Raw genomic sequence first — 24,932 nt, 5'->3', positions numbered from 1 at the left:
AAGTGCAACAAATAGGCACAAAACTGACAGAACGCTGAGACATTTGACGACCTGGCACGCTCAACATCCAAGTTTCGTAATGTAAGTGTTTGTTTTTTATTTGTCTTGTCATGTGGCTGCAGATATATAGCAGTGGTTGGTGTGTGGAGCCAGCTGAGCAAGACGGCAAGGACTATTCAATGGTCACTTATCTTGGCAGGGTATGTGTTTATTTATTTTACTTATTTACTGCAACACCTCAGGGCGCAGTGGGAACACTGGCCAATGTGTAGAGAGTGGATGCTCCATCTTGTATAAGCTTGTCTAGCTGCTCTTGGAAACAAGCTGCGGCTTGTCGCTTGGGCCGAGCCGTGCCGGTGTGGTCACTACTGGATTCAGGCTCTGTGGCAGATATTGGCTCGGGTTCAGAACTCACTTGTGCTGGTGTTGACGGACATTCCAGCGGGTATACATGACAGAGTGACCGTCTGACTGTCCTGTCAGTAGAAAGTTGGATGGTGGCCGATCTCGTCTCACCAACTGAGGATTCATGTAGCTTCTCGATGCGGCCGATTGGCCAGCTAACTCGTGGCATTCCTCACGAATGACGACGACTGTGCCAACGGCTGGTTCCTCAGTGGCACGGACACACCCTTGTCAAAGTTGGTGATCGCCATGCTCTCTTAGCGATGCTAGGTAATCATCGTGCCACAATTGCCAGAAACAATTCAGTTACTGTTGACACACATTGAACTTCTGTAGAAGCAGATCACCAGAGGCTTTCACACAGAAATCTGGATCGTTAGTGTCTAACTGCTCACCCGGTAATGTCAAGTTGCTGTTAAGGCACAAGAAATGAGCTGATGGGAGAATAAATCCATTGAAGTCTTCATCCGCGTACGTTAGTGGTCTGCTGTTAAGAATTCCTTCTATTTCTGTTAATAGTGTGACAAGTTCCTCAGCTTTCAGGATTCTCTTACCGAGGAATTTGCGTAACATTCGTTTCACCGACTGGACGAGGCGTTCGTACACCCCTCCCATCCATGGTGATAACTGAACAATGAATCACCACTCAATGCCCATAGCAGCAAACGTCGAGAATACATTAGCATCAGCATTGATTGATGTCCACAATTGCTCCATTGTAATATCAGCTAATTTGAATTGTTTCGCGTTATCAGATATTATTGTTGCCGGTGTACCTCGGCGGGCGACAAATCGCTTAAAGGCCATCAAGAAGCTGTCGGTTTTCATGTCAAGTACGAGTTCCAAGTGCAACACCTGTGTTGCAAGACACGTAAATACCACACAACCCAGACCTTCTGGTTGTCTCCATTCATCTTAGCAGTCAAGGGCCCAAAGTAATCGATGCCTGTCCTGACGAATGGTGCACTGCAGGTTACACGTTCCTTGGGAAGAGGTGCCAACTTCAGCATTGCAAAGTGGCCACCCTCAAACCGCTTGCAAACCTTGCATTGTTGAACAACTTTCGTGGCCTCCTTTCTGCTTCTTGTCACCCAGAAACGTTGCGTAACTCCATGAGCGTGTGGCTAGCGCCAGCATGAAGAGCTCTCTGGTGCACATCCGAAACGATCAATCGCGCGAGTGCGTTCTTTCTGCAGAGTAGGATTGGGAACTTGGCATTCGACGGCAGTTCTGCGTTCTTCATTCTGCCTCTGTCTGCACTTGATCAGCCCATCTTGATCGATGAAGAGCCCCAACTTGAACATCAAGTCGCTCTTCCTTTTCTTGTTGGTCTCAATAGCTTCTACTTCTGCTGAGTAATCCGTAGCCTGCGCATTCTTCAGCCAGTGTGTTCCCGGGTTTCGGCACCATAAATGCCGCCAGTGTGACTACCCTGGTAAAACGTATGCCACTAATTTGCTTTTAAAAATAAATAAATAAAATAAATTCGACGGATTCGCGTACCGGGCAGGTCAAGAACAAGGAGTCGTACAACTCCCTGGTCAAGAACCACCTTTCCGCCACTAATTTGCTTACTTCACACAAACTTGGACTCGCACAACACGAGTGACACGAGGTCGAATGTTTGTGTTCTAAAAGAAAAGGCTGATTTGGAGTGTGCGTGCCAGATTTATATGGCTAAAGATCGAGCATGCCTAATATGCGCGCGTACCATGCTGCGCATGCCTACAGTCATTCAGAATATGGACTAGAAAAGGCAAGGGCAGGAAAATAGGCTCTATAGCGGTACATTTTACGTCAGGTTTATAATTACAGAAAAAATACGATCTCGTTCGCGACAATATTGCACTGTATGGCGCTGATGGATGTCAGCATAGCCAGTCAAGAGCAATGAGAAATGTGGGAGATGTGGATTCTGAATTGGCTATGTGATGGTGATTGTAGCCCATTCATAAATTAAGGTAGCTGGAAACTAAATCAGATTTTCAAATTGGCCCGAAATGTTTGGGATGTGAAGTATGCAGTGTAGAGATGAAATGGCCAAAAAAGTAGCTGGTCACCATCAATATTGTGGAGTAATGAGCACCCCAAAATTGGATATTTTCGGGATTTTTGCTCAAATTACCACTTATTTTGCTCAAAATAGGCAGTTTATGAGAAATTGGCCCGAAATATTTCGTATATTTTAAAATTTTATTTTTTATTTTTACAAATCAACTCGACCAAGCGTAAGATACTAGTAAAACCAAGAAAAGTGACTGTTCACCACAAAAAGTGTTAAGCGCTACACCTTTCCGGCACCGTCCCACGCAAGCACACATATCTCAATGGGTAAACAGATTATAAAATTTTCAGCATTTACTCCTTGGATATACCCGTTTCAGAAACAGCAAACATAAAGCCAAAGATGCCATCTATCTACTGTTGGCATACATGTGACGGATCTGTTCGCAAAATCCGCCGAAAGGTTCGCCTATAACCACAATATAGAAGACCATGCGTCCTATGCAATAAAATGAGTGCCACTGCAGTGTCTCACACACACATGGCAAGACATTGAACCAAAGAAAGGGGACACCAGCAAAACAAGCCAGCAAGTGCAGGAGATTGAGAAAAATAGAACGATAAGCGCAAAAAATAACAAAAGGTTTGACCTGTGCTATCATGAGCATATGAAGAGCAGCCCTCTGAAACTTCGGTTCAATGTCTAGCTAATGCTTCACAGATTTCAAAAATGTATACTTTGTTGGGTCTGCATGCCACGGTTATCTCAGTAGCTTGGTTAAGAGTTGCGGGAATAACCAAAAAAGGGGGGAAATTGCAGTATAATACCGTATTTTTCCGGTTGTAAGTCGACCTTTTACGACTAAAAATAGAAGGAGAAAGGGTGGGGGTCGACTTACAACCGGGATTCGACTTATAACCGGGAACTATCAGAATCTTACACAAAATGATCTGCCCTACATGCATGAGTGCACCATGTGTACACATGTTTGCCAGTTTATTGGCCTTTTTTCAAGGATTGGGACGTTATACCCTCCAATAAGGAATGTTTACATGATTTGTTGATGTGTTAGTAGCAGGGAGTGGTTGGTAGTGCTTCGTTGGGTGAAAACTTTAAAACGCAGAAATGAGACCTCGGATACAGGGGTCGACTTACAACCGGTAAAATACGGTACATGTATTTACACTCTGTGTCCACCATGCCAGCTACTTTTTAGAAGGCCCCAGTCTCATAAGTGAGACCTTCGTCATCAACAGTCTGCTCCTCCACACCCTTCCTCACTCTCCTTCGCCTCTTCCTTGCACTCTTCACTTCATCTGATGATTTCCTGGCTGCATTCTTGGCTTGCTCACGGTCCAACTTCTCAAGCGCTGTCCGCGTTTAGTGACCAGCTGTCAGGCCCATCGCTTCAAGAATCTCCTCCAAGGCCTTGTTCTTCTCGTTGAAGCAAGCAGTGGCCATGGCAACAGCTGTCTGGACAGTCCTTGACGAGCAAAAGCCAGTCTTTGGACAAATCTGCCAAATGAGGCCATTGATGCACTCGTTCCGATTCTGAGTAGCGCCACGCAAGCATTTCTCGAGAAGTTGCCTCTCAGTCAGCCGCAAGTACACAGGCTTGATGACTTTGAAGACTGCATCCGGCAGGCTCTTCTTATGTTGGTATTCAGGGCCACCAGCTTGATGACTCTGCCACCTGCACCAACTATCTGGTCCAGGGGGGGCAGAACTGATGCTGCAGCTTGTCATCTGTTGAAACACAATGCATGACCGATGCCCATATCGCGCGTGCCATGCCTTGCAGGTCATTGCCATGTCCACGTACTGCCATTCCGTAGTAGGCCTGCAGCCGGTCCATTTGGTCGTCAGTCAGGCGACCCTTGCCACCAATGCCCAAGCCATCGTCCAGCTTCTTGCCCCGGAGTTCCTTCTTCAGCTTGCGGAGATTGCTACCAACACGCTTTTGGACATGTCCAACGCATTCTTCTTTCTTGATGGGCACATCCGGGCCATATGGAGTAGCATCACACACACGTTTGAAACTCTTTGAATCTCCATCTCCAATGAAGGTGGTGTAAGCTGCCTACTTTCTACAGATCTACTCCAAATGAGCTCAGCCGACTGGCTCTCCATAGCTGGTGCAGAACAGGAGGTATTAGCGGCACAGTCGTGAGAGGACATCTTGGCAGTATACTGCTCCTTGCTGATCTCATGTTTGCTCAGCTTCCTCTGGAATGCTGTGCACTGCTGGCAGTGCCGGGAGAGGACTTCGTAGTCGATGACTTTGCCAGTATCCCACGAGATGGCAAGAAACGCTCCATGTAGCGAGGTAAAGCCGCGTCGCATCCACGTTCCGTCGTAAGTGACGGCAATATCAGGGGAAGACGCCAACTCCTTGACATTCGCAGCTGCACGGCTCATGCTGCTGGTGGCAACAACTCTACTGGCCTTTGCTAGTACTTTGGTGTGCTTCTGGTATGCAAAGACATTCATGGGTGCAGGCATATTCATGACAGTGCAGAATTTCACATGGGATTGATGCCCACGTCCTATCCATGTCATTGCAGTAGCCGATTTTCTGTTCACATCCCAGCAGTGCCCAGTCTTCTTGGACATAGCTTCACGGCTTTCAGCCTCGCAGCTGTCACAGGCCAGCGATAGAGTTGAAGCCAATCCTTCACGACGTACTTCACATAGTGTAAGGGTGCCATGGCACGCTGAGCAACAGGCACTATCAGCAAGTAAATTTTGTAAACATTCTAAATCAAAAATTGGGCTCCCGGATGTCAGGTAATCATCACCGTCGCGCTCATCTCCAGAGCTGTCACTGTCACTAGATGTCTCACTCTCACCAGAATTAGACTGTTGGACTTCGGCATCATCCCTATCTTCTGGCAACACAGAAGAGTCCTCTGCCACGACAATTTTTGTAATTTCACTCGACAATTTAGCACATTGGTTTCCATGGAATTTGCGCTTCTTTGGACGACCAGGACGGCCTACGCACTACCGCTTGCCCATAGTGATCAAGGAAGGTTCCACAAAACAGATGAAAGCCAACAAAGCAGCTAAACTGATAAAGAGCTACAGTTTGGCGATTTAGAGATTGCTGGTATAAAAATATTTACCAAAAATTTGAAGTACGACAGGCGCACTGTGTGTGGTGACTTGCGCAATACCATCATGTTTGACCAAAGCAACCAGCTCCTCGCACCCCAATACTTCTTCTCTTCCCAAATTGCAGTTGATGTGGTGCTTTAAGCTTGTTGAATATCAATCCGCCCACTTTGGTACCAAGATATTTCCTTGTTTCTCTCATGCACATTGCTGGTCCATAGGTTTGTGTAGAAGTACTGCCCTATTGATGAAGTACTGCCCTATTGATGTCACCAAGGGTACATCATCATCACAGGGCGTTTACCGGGCAAATGCACCCTGAAGAATTCACTCAATAAATCAAGTCCTTTCTGAATTTTGATTCTGGATCAGAGTGATGTTGGCTGTCACGGCGTGGCCGCAATGTAGATTTGGGCAACGGATGGATTGTGGCTGGCAGGTCGCCGTTTGTTGATTGCAGCATTGTTTTGTTCTCCACCTGCAGATCGATCTGAAGGGCAGTGTGCCGCGCCGGCTGACCAACTTCATATGTCGTCGTCAGACTCTGGCCATCCACTCCTTGTCTAGGTACCTGCTTACTTCCAACTCCGGCTAAGGACTCTGTCTTCCAGCTGGTGGACTAGAATGCTGTGCAGTTTCTTGCGCTGGTATCCAGTGAAAGGAGTGTGGTCGACAGTAGTCTCTGATGCCAAGCAGCTCTGAACTGGTTTGTATTCCACTGCCATGTTGCGTGCTCGGAGTGTAAGTCAATACGTGCCCTGTGCCACCATGCATCGGTGTGCATTCAACCCCCATTCATTACATGTCGGACGTACTTCTGGATTCTATCCAGCTGGTTCATATATATATATACGTCTCTAGTGGGCAATCGGCTAACTCGTTGTCGCCGAATTAGCCATTTTTGTCTCTTTTTACTTGGGCACTCTTCACTCGTGTGTCCTGCGCAATGAGTCGCCTAGTGCTCACTACTTCCCCTGCCCCCACCCTCCGCAGCATGGACTCTGGTCTCTGTGTACCAAGTACATGCCACTCTCTGCCAGTGTGAGTCCCTGGGTACTCACTACCCTGTTCGTGTGTGCTCTGGCCTATGTGTACCAAGCACACACCACTGTGAGGTTTCACCCAGTGTAGGTCGTTTGGTGCTCGCTGGCCTCACCCGGTACCAGGCGTAATGGCTATGACTCATGTTGCTCTACAACCCACGGTTACTCTCTCTCTCTCCCCCCCCCCCCCCTCCGGTTAGGCTGTGATCCGTGGTTACGTTACAACCAGCGACTATTGCACTCCTCGATACGAACTGGCTAAGCTTCCTATACCTCCTCCGTTTATCCGCAACGAAACTGCGACGGCCAATGATTCTTTGCTGGGAGAAGATATTTTCTTTCTGTCTACCATATTTACAAGCAATGTGCGGCTTCCAAAAGAGATTCACTGATTGCACTTCAAAGTATTTTTACACGATAGGATATTTTTACTGAACCAATTTTTTAAATGCATTTGGCACGTCATATTCTAGGAAATTTGTTCCATGAAAATAGGTTCCCACACATACCCTAGTGAGGCTGACACAAGTTTTTAATCGCACTTTCTAAGAATTCCGGAAGAACCTGATCATTTTACATTTTCTATAAAGAACATTTTTCTTTTAACCCTTTGTCCTTTCGCCCATACTTGAACCGTACACCTGTGTACGGTTCAACCCACGCATGTTCAAAGCGACCTGGAAGCTACGCGGATCACCCGATCCACATGAAAATTCACGTGCACACAGCCTATGCTATGTAGAGGATGATACATGGGTCGCTGGGGCTAGTTGCCATTTGAAAAATTTCAGGAAATCAAAGCCGAAGTTTGCTTGCGCCGTAACTTCCGACATGGCAGCACGCAGGTGGCTTGATGCAGATGAAGCGCTTGTTTGAGGATAGCTAGAGTGACCCAAGCGACAATCCTATGTCCTCTGATGAAGAGAACTAACTGGACGAAGCCTTAGTTGAAGGTGTTGATTCTGATTTTGATGACGACGCGGATTATTGTGTCGTAACCGTCGACCCAACTGTCGGACATGTCGACCGCTCCGATTTAAGTGCAGGATCGGCAGAACAGCACTCGAGTGGTGAAGAGAGTGTACCACCGCTGTGTCTTATCCGTCGTGGAGCGGCAGGGACAGCTAGAGTGCCGCAGCACGTGGAGCGGGAGCGTAGTCCGATCCCAGAGAGGTCCAGATCTCCGTCACCTGCGCGCCGTCAAACTCATGGTCGACAGCCGCGCAGAGCGAGGAGAGTAGCCGCACGGGGCCGAAATGTCGAGCATGTCGCCACTGGCACTCCTCTGGCTAATGCTCCGTGTTTGCCCAACATGCCAGGGCTTCTACTCCAGGTCATACTTGTACAAATTGCACATTATTATACATAGGAAAGAACTTGAACTTTGAAATTTCGCAGATTTTTGCAAAAAAATCATTTTTGATACTCTTGTTTAGCCACGCCTATCTGAGGAATTCAACCTAAACTGCATTTTTAGTTCACAAATATCATAAGCTTTCAGGAAAACATAAAGTGTACATACAAAATATCAGCTGCTTGGGTATGGTGAGTGGATTTGTTGAAGCAGGTACCCCTCACATACATTTTGGGCAAAAGGACAAAGGGTTAAAAAGACACGATCTACAGTATCTCTACTTTCTTGCTCCTCATGCATCTGAGTGTAAGTAGGGTTGGTTTTTTGGTGCTGCTGGTTTCACCACCTTTGACAAAAAGAAAACCTTTCACTGCTCTTTTGTCTGTTTGCGCTGTCCGTTTCCCGGTTGAGCTGACTCTAGCTTTGCAGTGTTTACTGCAGGCAATTTCCAGTGGGTGTTAGGGAGTTGAGTAAATACTCGAGAAACGAGTACCTAGTACTTCATCATCGAGTTCTCTGCTTGAATTCACAATATTGGCCAGTAATAGCGCTGGAGTCAACCGCGGTGGTGTTCTGCAGCCTACGTTGAGAGTGCCCTAGCTACATTGTACATGTCCTTGTGTGAAATATCGCACTGCTGCGCACCACTGTGCGCTGTCTGCTGTTCTACAGCAATACCTGTCAAAGGAATCACTCTGATAAAGCAACCTGTAGCAGGGGACCACTAAAACCAGGACCGGACCAGTTCGTGTCCAGTCAAATTATCCTGGATAAGCAAGCCATCTGTACACAGCAGTGTACGTGTGCAAAATGGATGCTGTTTGTTGTTTGTTTTCATTTTACTTCATTTGATATATAGGCACTTCTGCCATCTCAATTAGAGTTGAAGAATACTTCGAAAGTAAAGCGAGGCATTTTGAGTTAGACATGAACGAAATATGAATGAATTCAACTTTGCTATTAAAGTACGTGAACCTAAACTATGGCAGAGTGGGGCTTCGATACTGTTTTGCTCAAGTATTTCACAGAGGTATTAAATAAGACTTAGTTCCATTTTAACTTATAAATTTTATGATTGATTCACAGCGTGACCAGACCACAGAGAATGGCCGACACCTCGAGTAACGTCCTTATAATGTCCTTTATCCAAGCCACGCCAGGAAAGGAACGGAAAATCGCTGCTCACGGCTGACCATCGCGGCATAGGCAGAAATACTGGTGGATGTCTTGGTCAATATGCGTGTACCCCGTCACAATCATGGTGTTGGCAATCAAGCCACGGTTATGACTGGGCTCTGAGCTCATCATGAGGGAAGGACCAAGGCTAGCCGCTCGTGCTGGTCCTTTTTTAGCGCTCAGCTTGTGAGTAGAACTGCCGGTATCCTCTTCCTCTTCCCGGTCCAGGTGAGCAGCACTAGATAGATTGGACTGCGAGATGCTCCTGCCCAAGCCCAATCTTGCCCCTCTGCTGGTCGCCACTGTGGCATGAGTGGAACGGGTTACGTTTGGCACGCCGATTTCACGCCTTAATGCCGCCGTCGCATGGCTAGCCTGGCCATCGATGGCAGATGCTGGCACGGACTGTGGCCACAGCAATGAGTCACCAGTCGGTGATACGAACCATGGGTGTCTCAACGTTGTCGATGGCAATGCACCTACGCTTGCACAGGTATGAAGCTGGGGAAAGCGGATTGCCACGGGCTTCGCGAAAGTGCTGGGTGCGGCTGGTGTCGCCGCCCTGGACCTGTCAGTCGTGTAATTCAAGCGCAGTGCTTGCAGCTCACGCTGGATGGCACACTGGCGGAGATGTATCTTGATGGAGCAGTGCGTGTACCGGACGGACACAAACTGGATCAGCTTCGCAGTACTGGCAGCCTCTCCGCCGCTCTTTGCATTCAGCAGTCCCGTCACCAGGTTGTACGCGTCTTGATAGACCTCCGTGCGGCGTGCGGTGTCGGACACGCGCAGCCACTGTCGCAGCAACTCTTGGTATTCCCAACCCATTGTTGTTCGCTGATACTCGTTGTAGCCCACTGGCTCCACTGGTCCCCACCACGAGCTAAACGACGGCCTGTACCTTCGCAGGTTGAGCCTCGGCAGCGTCTCGATGTCCGTCGGTGCCTGGACCCAGTCGGGATACCGGCACGGGGCGTGGGAGATCCTGTGCAGCTGCGTCAGTATTGTCTGTTCGCCGTTGCCGGCACCATGATTACACCTGCATCGTGGATGGTTAGTGTAGCCGAGCATGCCTGGCATGGCGTTTTCCAGCCTGTGAGCGTGAGCGCAGGTGAACATTCCCGGGGGGTTCATGCGCGGCGCTGCTCCGGTGGTGCATGCCCGGAAGGCTGGCCTGGGCATGGCTGCCATGGCAACGTAGAGCACTGTGATCTCGTCAGTGGGTATGCACTCGTCCAACTTCTCCATGATGGTGTCCAGTTGCTTGACCAGTGCCTCTCGTGTTTCAAAGTACCTGGTCAGCGTGTCCAGGTATTCCATCTCACCCGACTCCAGATATTTCCTGTGACAAAGAAGAGAGCAGCAAGGAAGAGAAGATATAAAATTTAATGTTGGAGTACCTCACAGCAGAGCAAATTTCAATAGCCTTTTTCATAAAAAGAAATGAGGACCAAGGAACTACAAGTTTCACTATATTGTCCACTAACACCACCGGTTACGTTACAATCAGCTCATGTGATAACATTGCACGACACTGACCAACTTGTTCATAAACGTCTTCTTTTACTGCAGTTTCTTGACTTGCATCGCACCCTGCGCCTGTGGATTCTTGGTTGGCATCACTACCAACGTACTGATGGTTAAAAAAAAACCTTACCTCAGGGATTTACTAGTACTTGAATGTGGTATATGTATCTGAGGATTTTTTTCAATCATTATCCGTATGTCATGCATGACCCAGGGTCCTGGCTGTAATGCAATGTGCAATGTTCTATCAGTATCAGTATCAGTACAGTACAGTACAGTATAGTACAATCTGCCCCCCCCCCCCCTACACACACACTAAATCATTGTCATGTGGCTCCACTGGGAAAGCTTTTTTTTGTCACCGAACCAGGTGCCCATGGTTACAGTACTTCGACACCGTGACTGCAAACTACATGCATGTGTTCTCCTGATGTCTTGCTTCAGCATTCCTATACATCTTCATGTTGCTCTTGTGTCCTCACTGCTCTTGTGTCCTCACTGCTCTTGTGTCCTCACTGCTCTTGTGTCCTCACTGCTCTTGTGTCCTCACTGCTCTTGTGTCCTCACTGCTCTGGTTCCTCGACTGTATGCTCTACTAGTATTGCAATGCAATGTGCACTGAACTGTAGTTGTTGTGTCTGGTATGCCGTGAGTTGTACAGTTGCATGCATTGTTGATTATTCTCAAAGACGCATCCAACAAGTACTGCGACATGAATAATAGCGGTGCTGAACACCAACCACGATCTACTCACCCGCAGGCTACATGAGCTGTGATGACACAGGATGGCCGATGGTGCCACATGTACTCCATACCGTGCTGAGTCTGCCACTTCCAGACGGCAGCAATGCGCTTGTAGTAGCTCTCCGCCACGGCCAGCATGTCCGGGATACTCACTGATTGCGTCTCCAGCTGCTGAGCCAGCTCCTTGTGCATCAAACATAGGCACATGGAGTAATCGCGAATCTCCATACTCTCTCGCTGGCACCAGACCTTGTTCAGCACATACTGTTGTATGATGTCGCACGCGTCGACGTAGTGCGCGACTGATTTTGCACCGAAACGAATGTGACCGCAGCGATACATGCGCAGCAGTGGGTGGATGAGGAACATCGCTTCGTCACGTAGTGTGATCTGGGAGTGTAGGCTCTTGAGACCGCCCTGATACAGACCAGCTAGCAACACATTCTTCCGTGTTGGTACTATGGCCAAGTACTTCACCAGGCTGTGCTCGCGCTGGTCCATCTGATGACGTACGTAGCGGTCGTGCACACTGCTGGTTATGCGATGGTTCAGGCATCGGCGAATAAGATACTTTTGAACCTCCAGCGTGCTACCACTATGCAGCGCTCTCATTGCCTGCAGCAAACACGAAAGTAGAAGATGAGTCAAGCTTGGCAGAGTAGTGCAGTGCAGCTTGTTCCAACGTGTCATGCCATTGGTGCTAATGGTTGGCTCACTGCAGTGAACTGATCGGGAAAGTGTGAAAACATTTGTCATTCATTTCTACGTGAGTAGTGTGCAATGGCCAGGTTCACTAAAAATCTCAGCATTCAGAAATTGTATATCAAACTGTACCATGTGATACTCTGGCATCACATTGAGGCTCACTGCACAACCTTGTTCACTTGTACATGTACGGTGCCGACCAGGAAAATCCCCGGGATGGGGGGGGGGGGGCAACATTCACTGGCCGGACTGTAGAAGAATAACCCTACTCAAAGAGCGATACCCGGATATAGGTGGTCGAGGTAAGCCGGGAGGGTCTAGTGAAGCCGTAATCAGGAAGTGTCATCGAACGGTATACATTGTATGTGTATGTGTGCTAAGCAGGTCAACTTACGTCCACCACGTCACGCCAGGCGAAGTGATTGACGATGCGGCCGCCCTGGCCAATCTGTCCCGTTGGCACTATCTTGGCGGAGCTGTCCATATCGTCCAGGGAGAGACCCAGCATGCGCACCTTGTTAGACGCCACCGTTTCCCAGCGCTCGACCGGGCACTTGGCCCAGCAGCTAGCCATAAGCCACAGCATGTCCGTCTCCTTGTACAGGTGGTCTGCACACGTGCTAGCAGCCAGCTTGTGCACTTTGTAGAACAGAATGTAGAGATCAGCGTAAGAGGCATTCTTGCCACGGGTTAGCACGTTGAAGTCGCGCTGCGAAAACCAAGAATAGAGCACAAAAAAGAGTCTGGTTTGTTTTTGCTGTTGCTATAGCAACCAGCCACAATTAAATGTGGTGAAAGACTGTTTAAAGTGAATGCATGGTAGTCAATTTTAATGTGTCAACGTCACTATTGTAGTCTAGGTACTATGTCAGGGGGTGCGTGCCTTCGCTGAGCTTCTCCACTCGTTACTACACTGCGTTGCTAAGACTAAGAGCCATTCTCGCACAGCGATAAGCCACACTCGCTACACACCAAACAACAGCACATTTGTATTGCGGTTAGGAGGGCCAGAAGTGTGACACCACGTTCTTTTACATGGAAGGATGCGGAATTGTAGAATAGCGGAAGAAGGGACAGAGCACATGGATATTCTGTGAAAGCAACGCAATGGCAACAACTGAGAGAGCAATGACCGAAAACCAGAAGCACCACTTGGGACCGTCAGATTAATTCGTCTGGGCCGAGCCAGCCGGGAAAAAACCCTCGCGCCGACGGACGCATTATTTTTTTGAGGGAAAAAACCGGGTGTAAAACCCCAAGTGGCTAATCTGACAAGTACAAAAAGCAGGGAGGGAGGGTGGGTACCTCAAGACGACTGGCCAGTCGTGCTCATGCGCAGCGGTTTAGAGAACATGTGAAGATGTACGAGTAAAAAGAAATTGATCAGATGACTGCTCACTTGTGAGAAAAAAACACGAGAAAAAACCGCTGTGACGAGAAAATACTTCTCGCCTCTGTCGCTGCGCTCTGCCGTCGAGAAGATACCAGAATCTATCAGGATGACACCTGGATCCTTACACAGCACACGGCTCATACCCCCCCCCCCCCCCCCCGAGAAGCAATTACTTGGTAGATCTACCCATTATACTCATTACTGTTCACTTTGTGCAGTGTGAACTTCAATATACGTCCATGCGGAAGTCTGGACTTTCAGTTTTCTCATTGACTGTATGACACTACAGTTTGGTTTTGTTTTCAAGTGCAGTCGCATGCGGTGCATAGTTACTTAGTAGTTAAACACAGTAAAAGTACGTATGTAAGCCCTGTGACCACTGATGACTGCATGAGCCCACATGGATTCGCCTTGCCTTGGCTGTCTCGTCCGTGGCGTGGTGACCGCTAGACTGGTGGCGGTCTCAACGCAGTGTTCAGTCAGGCCTGTTTGTAGTGTAGCCAGGTATAAGTAGTTACATGTACAGTGTAGTTACTAGTACTTGAAGGAAAATTTACGTTACGTGGCATTGTATTGATGTACATGTACATGAGAAGTTGATTGTAGTGTAGCTCCAACGAAGATAAGAATTCATGGCTGCATGACCCAGGACTAATATTAGTTTGCGGTACAATCGTGTACACTCGTAAGTCTACACGAACACGTACAGTAACAATGATCGTTATGCCGAATATGGTGTGCCACGGCTCTACAGTGACTTGTCATTGTGGCAGTGGTGGTCAGGGTATGCATTGCTGGCTTCTCCGTTCTACTACTTTGGTTCGGCTTGGAGCTGAAACCAAGTGCGTTGAACTAACATGTTAGTTACATGTGTCGGTTCATTGTTGTGCATTGAGAATGATGTAGTGGCAAATCGACCCACTAGTAGTTTAGGGTTGTTGTAGCTGTACCACCTCTTCGTCACTGGTGGTTTGGTTCACGTCGGAAGTGAGACGCCAGCAATGAAGGGTCGGCAATGGAAGACTGACCACGACTAGTTGGCGATTGGCGTTGCTACCTTCGCGTTAACTTTACTGCCCATAAGCCTGCTAAAGCTTCACCGACCCATCGCCAGTTGTAAGTATCGGTTATTAGACCAGTGGATCGTAGCAATTATTGCCAGCGTTAGTCACTGGCTGCCTGTCGACTAGTGACTAAGTCACCGAATCAGCGCTGACAAGTATTACAAGAAGAAGAAGTATAGTTCACAACGCGTTGAGCCGGTGCTCGCCGAAATGGTCACTTTGGCACGTCACACCTAGAAGTGGACCATAAAATCACGATGGCAAACTGATGGATGAGGATGGAGTATGAATGTCACTTAGACCCCCCACCCCCACCCTTCCCCAGGTTCTATCCCATACTGGGGGGTTATGTGCTCTTGCACAATGTGGCCGTGGGGATTGATGCAGTAGTTCAAGCTGTGTGCATACATGTGTGCTGCACGCGCGCGCCCAGGTGGGCTGTTGGTCGGCGCTGGAGGTGTTATGACGGAATGTCTGAAACGCACCGTGATTCGATTTGGGAGTGCCTAAACTTCGGTTTGAACACGCCCCGCCGCATTGATTGACAGTGCCTGTATTTTAAAATTAATAACGTTTACCGGTACAGTATTTGCTATTTGGTGTTCCTGTAAAGCAACTCCTCCCCTCCATTCAGGACATCGCAATCAGATAGTGTGGGAAACGCAACATCGGTGGGCATGACTCCGAAGTGCCTCGCGAGTCGTGAGCATACCACAGGTGGTAGCGATGCACTGTCGAGTGTTGATACTCGATTACTCCTACGTGAGCTCTATACTGTAGTCGGTAGTGCTTGTTGACGGCAGTCCCCATTTGGTCAAGATGAAGTAATAGATACTAGTGTTAGTCCGTCCCGGGCCGAGTATGCCCTGGCCCTGTCCGACACATGCAAGTGGAGATTTCTCATTGATGAAAACATCCGCCAGCGGTCGGTATCTCTTTGTCCCGCCTGCTCATGCTCTGCCACCGCTAAAACGAAATACTTCAAATCGAAGCAATAACGTTACTTACAAGTTACATACCCTACCTGCCTGCTGTACGAACATACTAGTACTAGTAGTCTTTACTACACGCAGCAGGGAAGATGATCCGGGACCAGACAGCAGGCAGGCATGCTAACATTAGCTGCGTGCGCGTCGTACACTCTCAGTTCCAGGCGTCACACCTCTCCGCCCACTTTTGACATGCCGACACATTTCCGAGCCACACAACGCCGACGCAGACGGCCGTGCATGGTCATACAGACACACACCTGTACTGCAGCGCTACCTAGCACAGACTCAGGCCGGGAAAGAACGGGTGCATGTGGCCAAACTCAAACTGTCAAAGGCAGTCATGGTCAACCAGTTGCTGGTATCGACTCGACCCTCACTGCATGCAGCACTGGTCAAGTCACAAGTGGATGAAGCGCGTTGCCGCTGCTCAGGGTCAGGTCTGTATTGTTCACCGCAACGCTCGCTGGACCCAGGACAAAGCAATAATTCCTATCTCTAGATTTGCAATGGTGCGAAACTTTCCTCTTTAGTCCCAGGCAAAGTAAAGTTAGCAAGGCACTCATGACTGCCTGACGCGCGTCCATGACAAGCAGCCAAGCTGAAAGACAGCTCTTGGGCCTTCTTGTTTGCTTGAGAGAGGTCAAGGCTGAAGTACCCTTTCTGCACGCTATGTCGCTGCATGTTCATGTGGCATAAAGACAGTACATGCCTGTGCATGATTCGGTGCATACCTGGCTGTGCATGATTCGGTGCATACCTGTGCATGATTCCGCAGTCACTGGGAATGCACAGCTAGATGCACAGAACCCTCTCCAAACTCAGCGGTCAGCAAACACGCTCTGCCGACGAAGCATAATGTACCCGAACACGACGCGGCATTTAGAGAACACTGCACTACGTGATACTACTAATAAGTCTATTGTAACCACGCACGTTCTTGTAGATTCCTGCGAGCTGCGCGTGCGTGCCTGGGATGCGAAAATAGTCCGCATCCTAAGTCTGTTGACAAGAACGTCTAAGAGGATACCGTATAGCCTGAGTGAGTGAGGTACTGCGGGTATCTCTGCTCTAACGTTATTGGTAACAGGTTGCTGCCTGGACAGTCAAAGAATGGCTTCCCTACTGATTGGCTGGGCCCGAATCATCCTTGTTTGGTTCAACAATGGAAGGGAGAGCCGCTCAGAATTCGCCACTGCTGCTGATAATAATTATCACTTTCAGTATCGCTATTGTTTAGCTATTGCTGTTCACTAGTACTGTCTACAGTGGTACATCGTTGTCGGACGTATCCCTATCTAGATCTTGACCGTGGAGCACCTTGTGCGGATGATCCTGCCATCGGAGGGGTCCTGGTCCTACCTCAATGTAATCATTATCAACACACTTCAGCATACCGTGCCATACATGTACATGTACTGCTGCATACACCAACAAACAAAATAACCTACACGTTTAAATACATGTACAACGTTACGTGAACTCGTACATGTACGTATGTCCTTACCTGTTCGCAGCCACTGACTCCACATCGCGATAATAACATCGCACACGTGTATGCTTTGCATGGATTGGCAAAGCAGTGCTTATGATGCCACTGCATACAAAACATCCAGTGTGTGATCCTTATTCTTAGCCTAAATATTAGGGTACATGTATTATGTAGTGTGTAGAACATAGTAACTGATCACGTAGAGTCTACGCATGCATGTCTCACCTTGCACAGGTATTTCCACAATGATTCTGCCTCTTGGATTAGGTTGGCAAAGTAACAGCAGGTCTGCGCAAGCCTCGATAAGTCTTCCACCTCCATATGGCGGCAGATCAGGAGCTGCACCTCAGAACTGAGACCGGACATGTAGCAGTGCACATCACACTCGTCGCTAGAATCAGCCGACATGCCAGAACTGGACTGTGCCAATTCTGGCTCATCTACATGTACATGACTTTCCGCATCAGAGCTTGCCACACAGGTTTCCGAGCACATAGACTCTCTGACGCCGTCCAATACTACATCACTCTGGAAATGTGACAGGGGTACCTGGCTTTCACCTTCTCCATCAGTGTCGGAAGCTTCATTGTTGTTGCGGTGGTCTTCCTGGAGCACGTCCCGTAACTTTTTCAGAGTTTTGTCTGCAGTAAACCAGGAAGAGGTATCTGTCAGTCTCGCCTCGACCGGACGGGGGCCATAGATGTTCACTGGTGGCACTGGGTCAGGCTTACCGATGCCACAGTGAGCGAGGCTGGCATGGTGACCTTCACGAACAATGCTATCACTGGAAGGGAGAGCTGCTCTTGGGAGAGTGCTAGCACTAGCAGTCAGGGCTTCTATGTCTAGGCTACTGCAAGATGTAGAGCTAGAAGGGCTGTCATGATTGCTGGTGCAGCAGCCGCCACCACCGACGCTGGCTGTTGTCACAGGATCACTGGCGACAGATGCACCATGGTGATCATAGCGCAGTGCTTGCGGGTCACTGGCCTTGCGCTTGCCAGCTAGTATTACTGGCTTCAAGCATGGCTGTCGCATGTGCTGTTCTTCCGGAGGCGAGGTCGTATTCTCCAACTGGGGATAGCAAATGCCAGGTCTACGCACTACAAAAGCACTGGCTGTCATGAAACGGTAAACAGAGCCATCATCAGCATCACTGTTACTGCTACTGCCATTGCTGATGCCGTGACGTTCGGCAACTTTTCCTCCTAGGGTTTGGCGATGCGGGCTGCCTTTTTCGGATCCAGCTTGAAGGTGCATATCGGCAACGAGCCTGGTGGCAGTGGAGCCAGCCTAGTTCTCTCTTCGCCTCTATCACTGGTAACGACGTAGTCGTTAGCTGACAGGCCAACGCACAGTGCAGTCCAGCCGCTACGCAATGGCACAGGAAGAGATCAGCAGCTCTGGGTGACCTCCGCGCTCTCTCCCTCTCCCTCTCCGTGTCTCTGTCTTGCAGAACAGTCAGCAGCAACAGCTACACGAGTAGAAAAAGCAGGAGGGCAAGAACAATATTGATTAGAGGAAGAGCAGAATGTGTTTTCTACATCTGTTTTCTACATCGGTCACACCTACTCACACGAGAGAGGGACAATCTGTGTAGTCCAATCTAGATAGTGGCGAACACTCACTAATATCAGTGTCGGCTAGTCTAGGATTTCAAACGTTCAAATCACGCAACCGGGTCAGAGCCAGGTACATAATTCAAGTGCGGCTATTAGTAAAAAAATAGTATTGTACATCAGGGAGCCTTAGCACTCCCTGATTGAGTCAAAACGTGTTCTTTTTCCAAGCGGGTCTAAGTACTAGTAACCCCAATCGGGTCAGTGACCCGGCTCTGGAGCAGACACTGCCACTTATAACCCCATTATTGGATTTCTTCATTTCTGTACACAATGCGGACGTAACGTTGCAAGTCATGATTGACAAACTATACATCTTTCCTTTTAGTAAGCCAGCTCCTCCGTGATGCTTTCACACTCATCACACTCCACATATCCAGCGAATAGCTGGTTGGACCCGATACAGTGATAGTCGTCTGATGAGCGTTTCTGAGCACAAAGAGTTACGGAAAGGTATTTGCTCTGTTCTTTTTCCCGCTTTGTGTCGATGGAGATGTAGTACATGTAGTTATAACTATACAGAGTACAGAGTACATTTTTTATAATCAAGTCCCCAGCTCTACTCTATATCATTCTCACCGGAACTGCTGCTGCTGCATAGCCTCAAGTCTAAAGACTGAGCAACTTCGCGCCTGCACCTGACTCGTGCGCTATGATTCCCCTCAGTATTTCTCACCTGGCTCCCCAGTTACATGTATGTTCAGCCTGTCCGTTTTGGAGCCATCAGTTGCCTGATGGAGTGATGATCGTAGTAATACGTGAAACTCAGAGTTGTGACACAGCTTCCAATCTCTCTTGTGTAGTTGCACTTACAGATCACATTTGGTGCTACGTTTACCCACACGGGACAGTCCATGCACTGTTGATTTCGAAGTAACAGGACAGCAACTACATGTATGTATCATGGCACCCATTTGGATCCGATGATTTCTTCAGAAAGGTTTCGCCCGCTTGTAGTGAAACCCGGACCTACAATACGCTACATACACTTGCAGCGTAGAAGGCCACTCAGCCTTGCGCACGTACATGGCGTCATTACAATGGCGGCACTGTAGCACGGAAAACCTGACATCATCACCAAAGCAATTGGTCTCTTGTTGACTCGAAATTCCTATTTTATCTCAATCAAATTGTCGCCCGGGAGCCATCATGAGGATTGAGGAGAAGCTACTAGTACTTGTGAGTTGGACGTCTATCTTTAATATAATCTTGTGTTGTACAATGTACAATGAAGGTGAGGTGCATGATTGTACGTGTATTTCGAAGATGACGCAGCCCAACACTACTGTTTGAAGGAGAACCCACCTGTTTCCAGTGACAGTCCACGGCGTAGACATGGCTGTACCAAGGCTGAGTTCACAACCTTGGTAGATATCTACACTGTACTTACATTGTAGTCCGAATAGGCTCTTGCTACTTCTACCGGCATGTTTTCTTCACATCTATCCAGGAATCCAAGACGCCGTGCAGTTAGGGATAATCCGATATGTGTCAGCTAATACCTTTCTTTGACGTATGTGGGTACAGTGAGGGCTGCGTCCCACCCGCCTGTGTGGATTCACAGGAAGTGTGAGTTACGAAGTCTGAAGAAAGTGTTGAACGGTCTCTGCTGGGATGACGACTACACCATAGCTCAGTGGTTAGAGCATCGCTAGCAACAAGCGAGGGTCCCTGGTTCGAGTCCTGGTGGTGACAGTCAATTTTTTCTTCAGACTTTTCCCGTTTGTGTCTTTCCCTCAAACTAGTCAAAATAATACCTTTCTACTTAGAAGTAGGACATACTTCAGGCTCTTGAACATTTTCGCTAGTATACTTTCATGCCTTATCATAAGACAGTAGTATAATTGCATTCTTGTCTCCAAGGAAATAATACCTATCTAATGTACAGTATGTTGCCTAGGATATACTGTAAAGTACTTTTTGGGGGACCCTGTACTTTCTTTTCCAGGCATTTGACCTCGGGTGTAGACTATGCATGACGGATGATGTGCCCCGTCCATAAAGTATCAATTGTTATATTCCAAGCCTTTGATGTACTGCATGTAAAATTTAAAGTAAGTTGTCTCATTTCACAGAAGTATACCTTCACGGCTTCAGTCTTCAGTCCTGCCATTCACAGCCGGAGACTCTCAACTCAAGTCTAAGATCTGTGACCTACATCTACACCACGTACCTGGTGAGCGTGTCCTAGATCCTGGCTTCAGCCCCGGAACCATGTAGATCTACCAGCGAGGCTAGAGCCAATACGGCTGGAGGCTGGAGACTGGTGTCACTGCGACTCTCCGACGCTGGCGACAGGCTCAGCAGCTGCTCTGAAACTAACTTTCTTCACAGCTTTCTGCGTGCACATCTGGTTACTACAATCTGCGACTACACACTGCAACAGCACACTGTAGTGTGTAGAGTCTCATGTCTCAAACTCAAAGCTTCCTTGCTGTGCCTTGCTTTACTTCTAGTATGTATAGTACTATAGTACTTAGTAGCGCATACTGCAGCACGGTATTCTACAGACTCATTACACTACTACAATAAATACTCCACCGTGAGCATGAAAACCTAGCTGACTGATATTATTAGAGAGCGTCTCTCTCTTGACTGGTTTGACCCTCTCTCCATCTCTTCCTCGAGTAGATGTAGAACTGGTAGTGCCAGCTTTCGGAAGTGTTACATCCTCGGCACGTCGTGTACCGCTCGCAGAACTGATCGATGTCGATCAATACGACGACAGTATCGACAGTATCCTGCACACGCCGAAAGCCTAGTACTACCTCGCATGGGGTAAACAATAGCGTTTGAAAGGTGACAATCAACACACGCCTTCACCTGTCATCAATCTATCAGGATGACCGCTGGCTTCTGACTGCCAGCGCGATAGCTGCATGTCCTGTTGCTAAACCGTATTCGGCATCCCGAGCTATGTTACATAGTATGTAATGTACTTCAGCTGCCTTGTCTACTTGTTCAAACGAATTGCGTCCGTTGCTCATTCTCCTTGCTGGTGCCGTCCCCGTCTCGTTTCAACACTCCACTCCAGTCAGCTTGGCGGGCCGCTCAGACGCGATCCTGCACCAGCATGTGGAGATCGATTCATGCTTGACAGTGGTGTAAGTGTTCTGCTAGCCTACACGACATATACAGCCAAAGCGTGTGAGAAGAAACAGCCAGATCTAATTAGTTCGTGGGAAAGCTGCCCGACCAAGACAAGGTCCTGCCTCCGCAAGATCACATGATAGCTACATGTAGTCGATTTCAATCACACTCCGTGCGACGCCTTCGTCCTGCTTCGTCTGCGGCTTTGTCAAGACGGCTTTAACAATTGATGGCAGTAAATCTTCTGTCTTTTCTGATGGAGTGCTGATGACGGCGCCGATAGTTTTACATTCCGTCACCACTCTGCGAGATATCTAGGAATCGGAGCATTCGGAGGAAAGCAGTTGTATTTCCCCAAAAAGTAGTTACCCCCACCGAATAAACCCGTTTTGACAGTTACCCCCACCGGGACCCAGTGCCAGTGTAATGCCACCTTGCACTGTACCTGAACACGTGGAGCAAAATATCACGGGGTGCTATGGCCTAGGCTAGGCCAAAATAGGACGAGGGCTAGGTCCCAGGCCATCATCACACACACACGGTACGAACCCTCGAACGCGGCGCTGATTTTAACCCATTACTCATAATTATCATGAGGTCGAGCTTTCTCTGGCCAGGATTGCACTTACAGTTACATGATCATGTGACACATTGTAAATCATACTGCACTGTATACTGCACTGTAGTTTATCTAGAAAGTAAAATGAGAGGACCACTCAACGACCTGATGCTTAGCTGCATCACGTCTGGAATGCGTTAACCAACAGCCTTCTCCAACTTGGAAGGTTCTACCTGAGAAAGAGTTACTTCTTGTACTTGTATGAAGTAACGTAAGAAAGGAGAAGGTGACCGTACTCAAAACCGGTATCCTGCCTATCCTAAGCCCGTCTCCACCCGAGTCTAATCTAGAAAGTTGGTTGTAAAATGCAGGTGCAATGCATGTCCCAAATGACACGTAACTGGGGACGGTGTCACCCAACTCACCACATGAACACAGCGCATCAAGAATATCTTGGCGGTACCCGACCAGACCTCTAATCTCCATCCACACAATCCACGCCGTCGCTCACACACCGTTCTGTATAAAGTGACGCTACGCAGCCAGTGACGTGCAGTTATGTACCTGTCCTTTAGCGTTTTGGATAGAAGAGTACCCGCTGAATCATCGGAAACATGCACTTTCCTTCTCTCCCTCTCGCTCTCTGGCTCTCTCACACTCTTTCTCCCTCTCCTCTCCTCCTCTCTCTCTCTCTCTCTCTCTCTCTCTCTCTCTCTCTCTCTCTCTCTCTCTCTCTCTCTCTCTCTCTCTCTCTCTCTCTCTCTCTCTCTCTCTCTCTCTCTCTCTCTCTCTCTCTCTCTCTCTCTCTCTCTCTCTCTCTCTCTCTCTCTCTCTCTCTCTCTCTCTCTCTCTCTCTCTCTCATTCTCTCTCTCTCTCTCTCTCTCTCTCTCATACTCTCTCTCTCATACTCTCTCTCGCGCTCTCTTTCATTCTCTCTCGCCCTCTCTCTCTCGCCCTCTCTCCCTCTCTCCCTCTCTCCCTCTCCTCTCTCCCTCTCTCCCTCTCTCTCTCTCTCTCTCTCTCTCTCTCTCTCTCTCTCTCTCTCTCTCTCTCTCTCTCTCTCCTCTCTCTCTCTCTCTCTCTCTCTCTCTCTCTCTCTCTCTCTTTTCTCTCTCTCTCTCTCTCTCTCTCTCTCTCTCTCTCTCTCTCTCTCTCTCTCTCTCTCTCTCTCTCTCTCTCTCTCTCTCTCTCTCTCATTCTCTCATTCTGTTTCTCCCTCTGATTCGCGTATATGCACACACTTTCTCTTTCTTCTTCCATCTTCGGTATATACACCCCCCCCCCCCCAGTTTCCTATCGCTCTCTACAATCACTTCAAACTCCCCACGCTGCCAATGTGCCGACCTTTCTCAGTCACACATACCATAATATGACCAACGCATCGCATGACCATTAACCAACTGTATGCATGTTGGGTTTGTCAGATCGGGAAGGTAAGTGTAGGTTCTGTTGAGAAAGAGCTTGATAGCAGACCAGCACACATGTATCACCAATCAGAAAGGCTGTCTTCTCTTTATACTACTGCTAGTATATTCCAGGGAGTCACGTCACGTGATTAGTCCTTGTACCCCCCCCCCCCCGCTCTATCTCTGAACTACATGTAGCTGTGCCATTTTTTCCTTTTCTTCCTCTGGTACATGCCAGCCGCAGAACAATGACTGAGTGGGCTATGAACCCACCAGTACATGTACCTGGCTTGACCGGGTAACAGAATCTATCAAGGGACATAACCTCGGCTCCGGGCACGGGTTATGTACTCTTGCTGATATTTGTGATAACTATTGTACTTGTACATAATACATGTAGCAGTGGTGCTAGCACTACTACAAGCTGACTGTGAATACACTAGTACATGAGTACATGCAAAGCGAACAGTAGAATGTGATTTTCCTGTAGAGTACTACTAGTAATCAGTATGACTACATGCCCCGGTTCCTATCCCACAGACTTACGGACAGCAACTACTAACTTACTTACTTACGGGTTCTGAAACCTTCTGTTGGCGGCTGTCGGGAATGCGAACTTCAAAGCAACACTGCGAGATACTAGTAAGCACCTGCAACGCAACGCTACAACTCCGAAATGACTGGCGATGCACGAGCAAAACGGGGGGAGCCGGGCACAACCCTACACTACTACTGAGAACTATGATCACAACGCACTAGCAGAAATCCCCTTACAGATTCCACGGCTATTCAGACACACTACAGTAGCAGACTACTACAGTACAGACTACAGTTGTGATGGAAAGAACTGTCCAGTATGCGCGCAGGACCACAGCTATAACTCTACTACTCTCAGGAAGCCTGACACGACACGAAGGATGCTAGCACCTTCAACTAGTAATACTTCTGAAGCAACGCTCTTGCCCGGGATTGCTATGCTGCTGTTGATTTCGCTCTGGATAGCAGGTGAACTGATTCCAACTATCCTCACAAAGTTTCTCACTCACTCACGCTGAGTAATGAACTCCACACCCGTGCTCACTGAGTCAGTCGCCCTCGAATACAGGCTACTTGTCACATGCAGAAAGAGGAACTAAAATGGCACTTCTTCGGTCGTTGTGTTTTATTATGTCAACTAGTAACCTCAGCACAAGTCACAGTCACAGTGCTATTGCAAGCCACCGCCACAGCGCATCAAAACCCTGTCGGC

General features: G+C 48.4%; 2 protein-coding genes across 7 annotated transcripts in view; one reads left to right on the top strand and one right to left on the bottom strand.

Moving 5' to 3' along the window:
• The window catches only part of LOC135815153 (uncharacterized), a 24,639-nt gene extending 16,342 nt beyond the window's left edge, over positions 1–8,297 (top strand). For all 3 annotated transcript variants that reach the window (XM_065328408.1, XM_065328407.1, XM_065328406.1), the window contains exons 23-24: positions 123–200; positions 6,009–8,297. In XM_065328408.1, the coding sequence (XP_065184480.1) occupies positions 123–200; positions 6,009–6,119 (189 nt within the window). In that variant the 3' untranslated portion in view covers positions 6,120–8,297. The remainder of the gene's footprint in view (positions 1–122; positions 201–6,008) is intronic.
• Positions 8,173–24,932, bottom strand: LOC135815152 (uncharacterized). Of its 4 annotated transcripts, none has more exons than XM_065328405.1 (5): positions 24,251–24,932; positions 17,237–18,482; positions 12,468–12,782; positions 11,379–11,983; positions 8,173–10,439 (listed from the first exon to the last, which is right to left on the bottom strand). In XM_065328405.1, the coding sequence occupies exons 2-5, from the start codon at positions 18,266–18,268 to the stop codon at positions 9,104–9,106; spliced, it is 3,288 nt and encodes a 1,095-aa protein (XP_065184477.1). In that variant the 5' UTR covers positions 18,269–18,482; positions 24,251–24,932; the 3' UTR covers positions 8,173–9,103. The 4 variants fall into 4 exon arrangements, with proteins under 4 accessions (XP_065184477.1, XP_065184475.1, XP_065184473.1 ...); XM_065328403.1 differs by having other exon boundaries at positions 24,255–24,932; XM_065328401.1 differs by having other exon boundaries at positions 24,259–24,932.

Source organism: Sycon ciliatum, chromosome 4, assembly GCF_964019385.1.
Source record: "Sycon ciliatum chromosome 4, ocSycCili1.1, whole genome shotgun sequence".
In the NCBI taxonomy this organism is placed as follows: domain Eukaryota; kingdom Metazoa; phylum Porifera; class Calcarea; order Leucosolenida; family Sycettidae; genus Sycon; species Sycon ciliatum.
The sequence above is the reverse complement of the archived record's forward strand: the minus strand, read 5'-3'. Positions and strand labels throughout refer to the sequence as shown.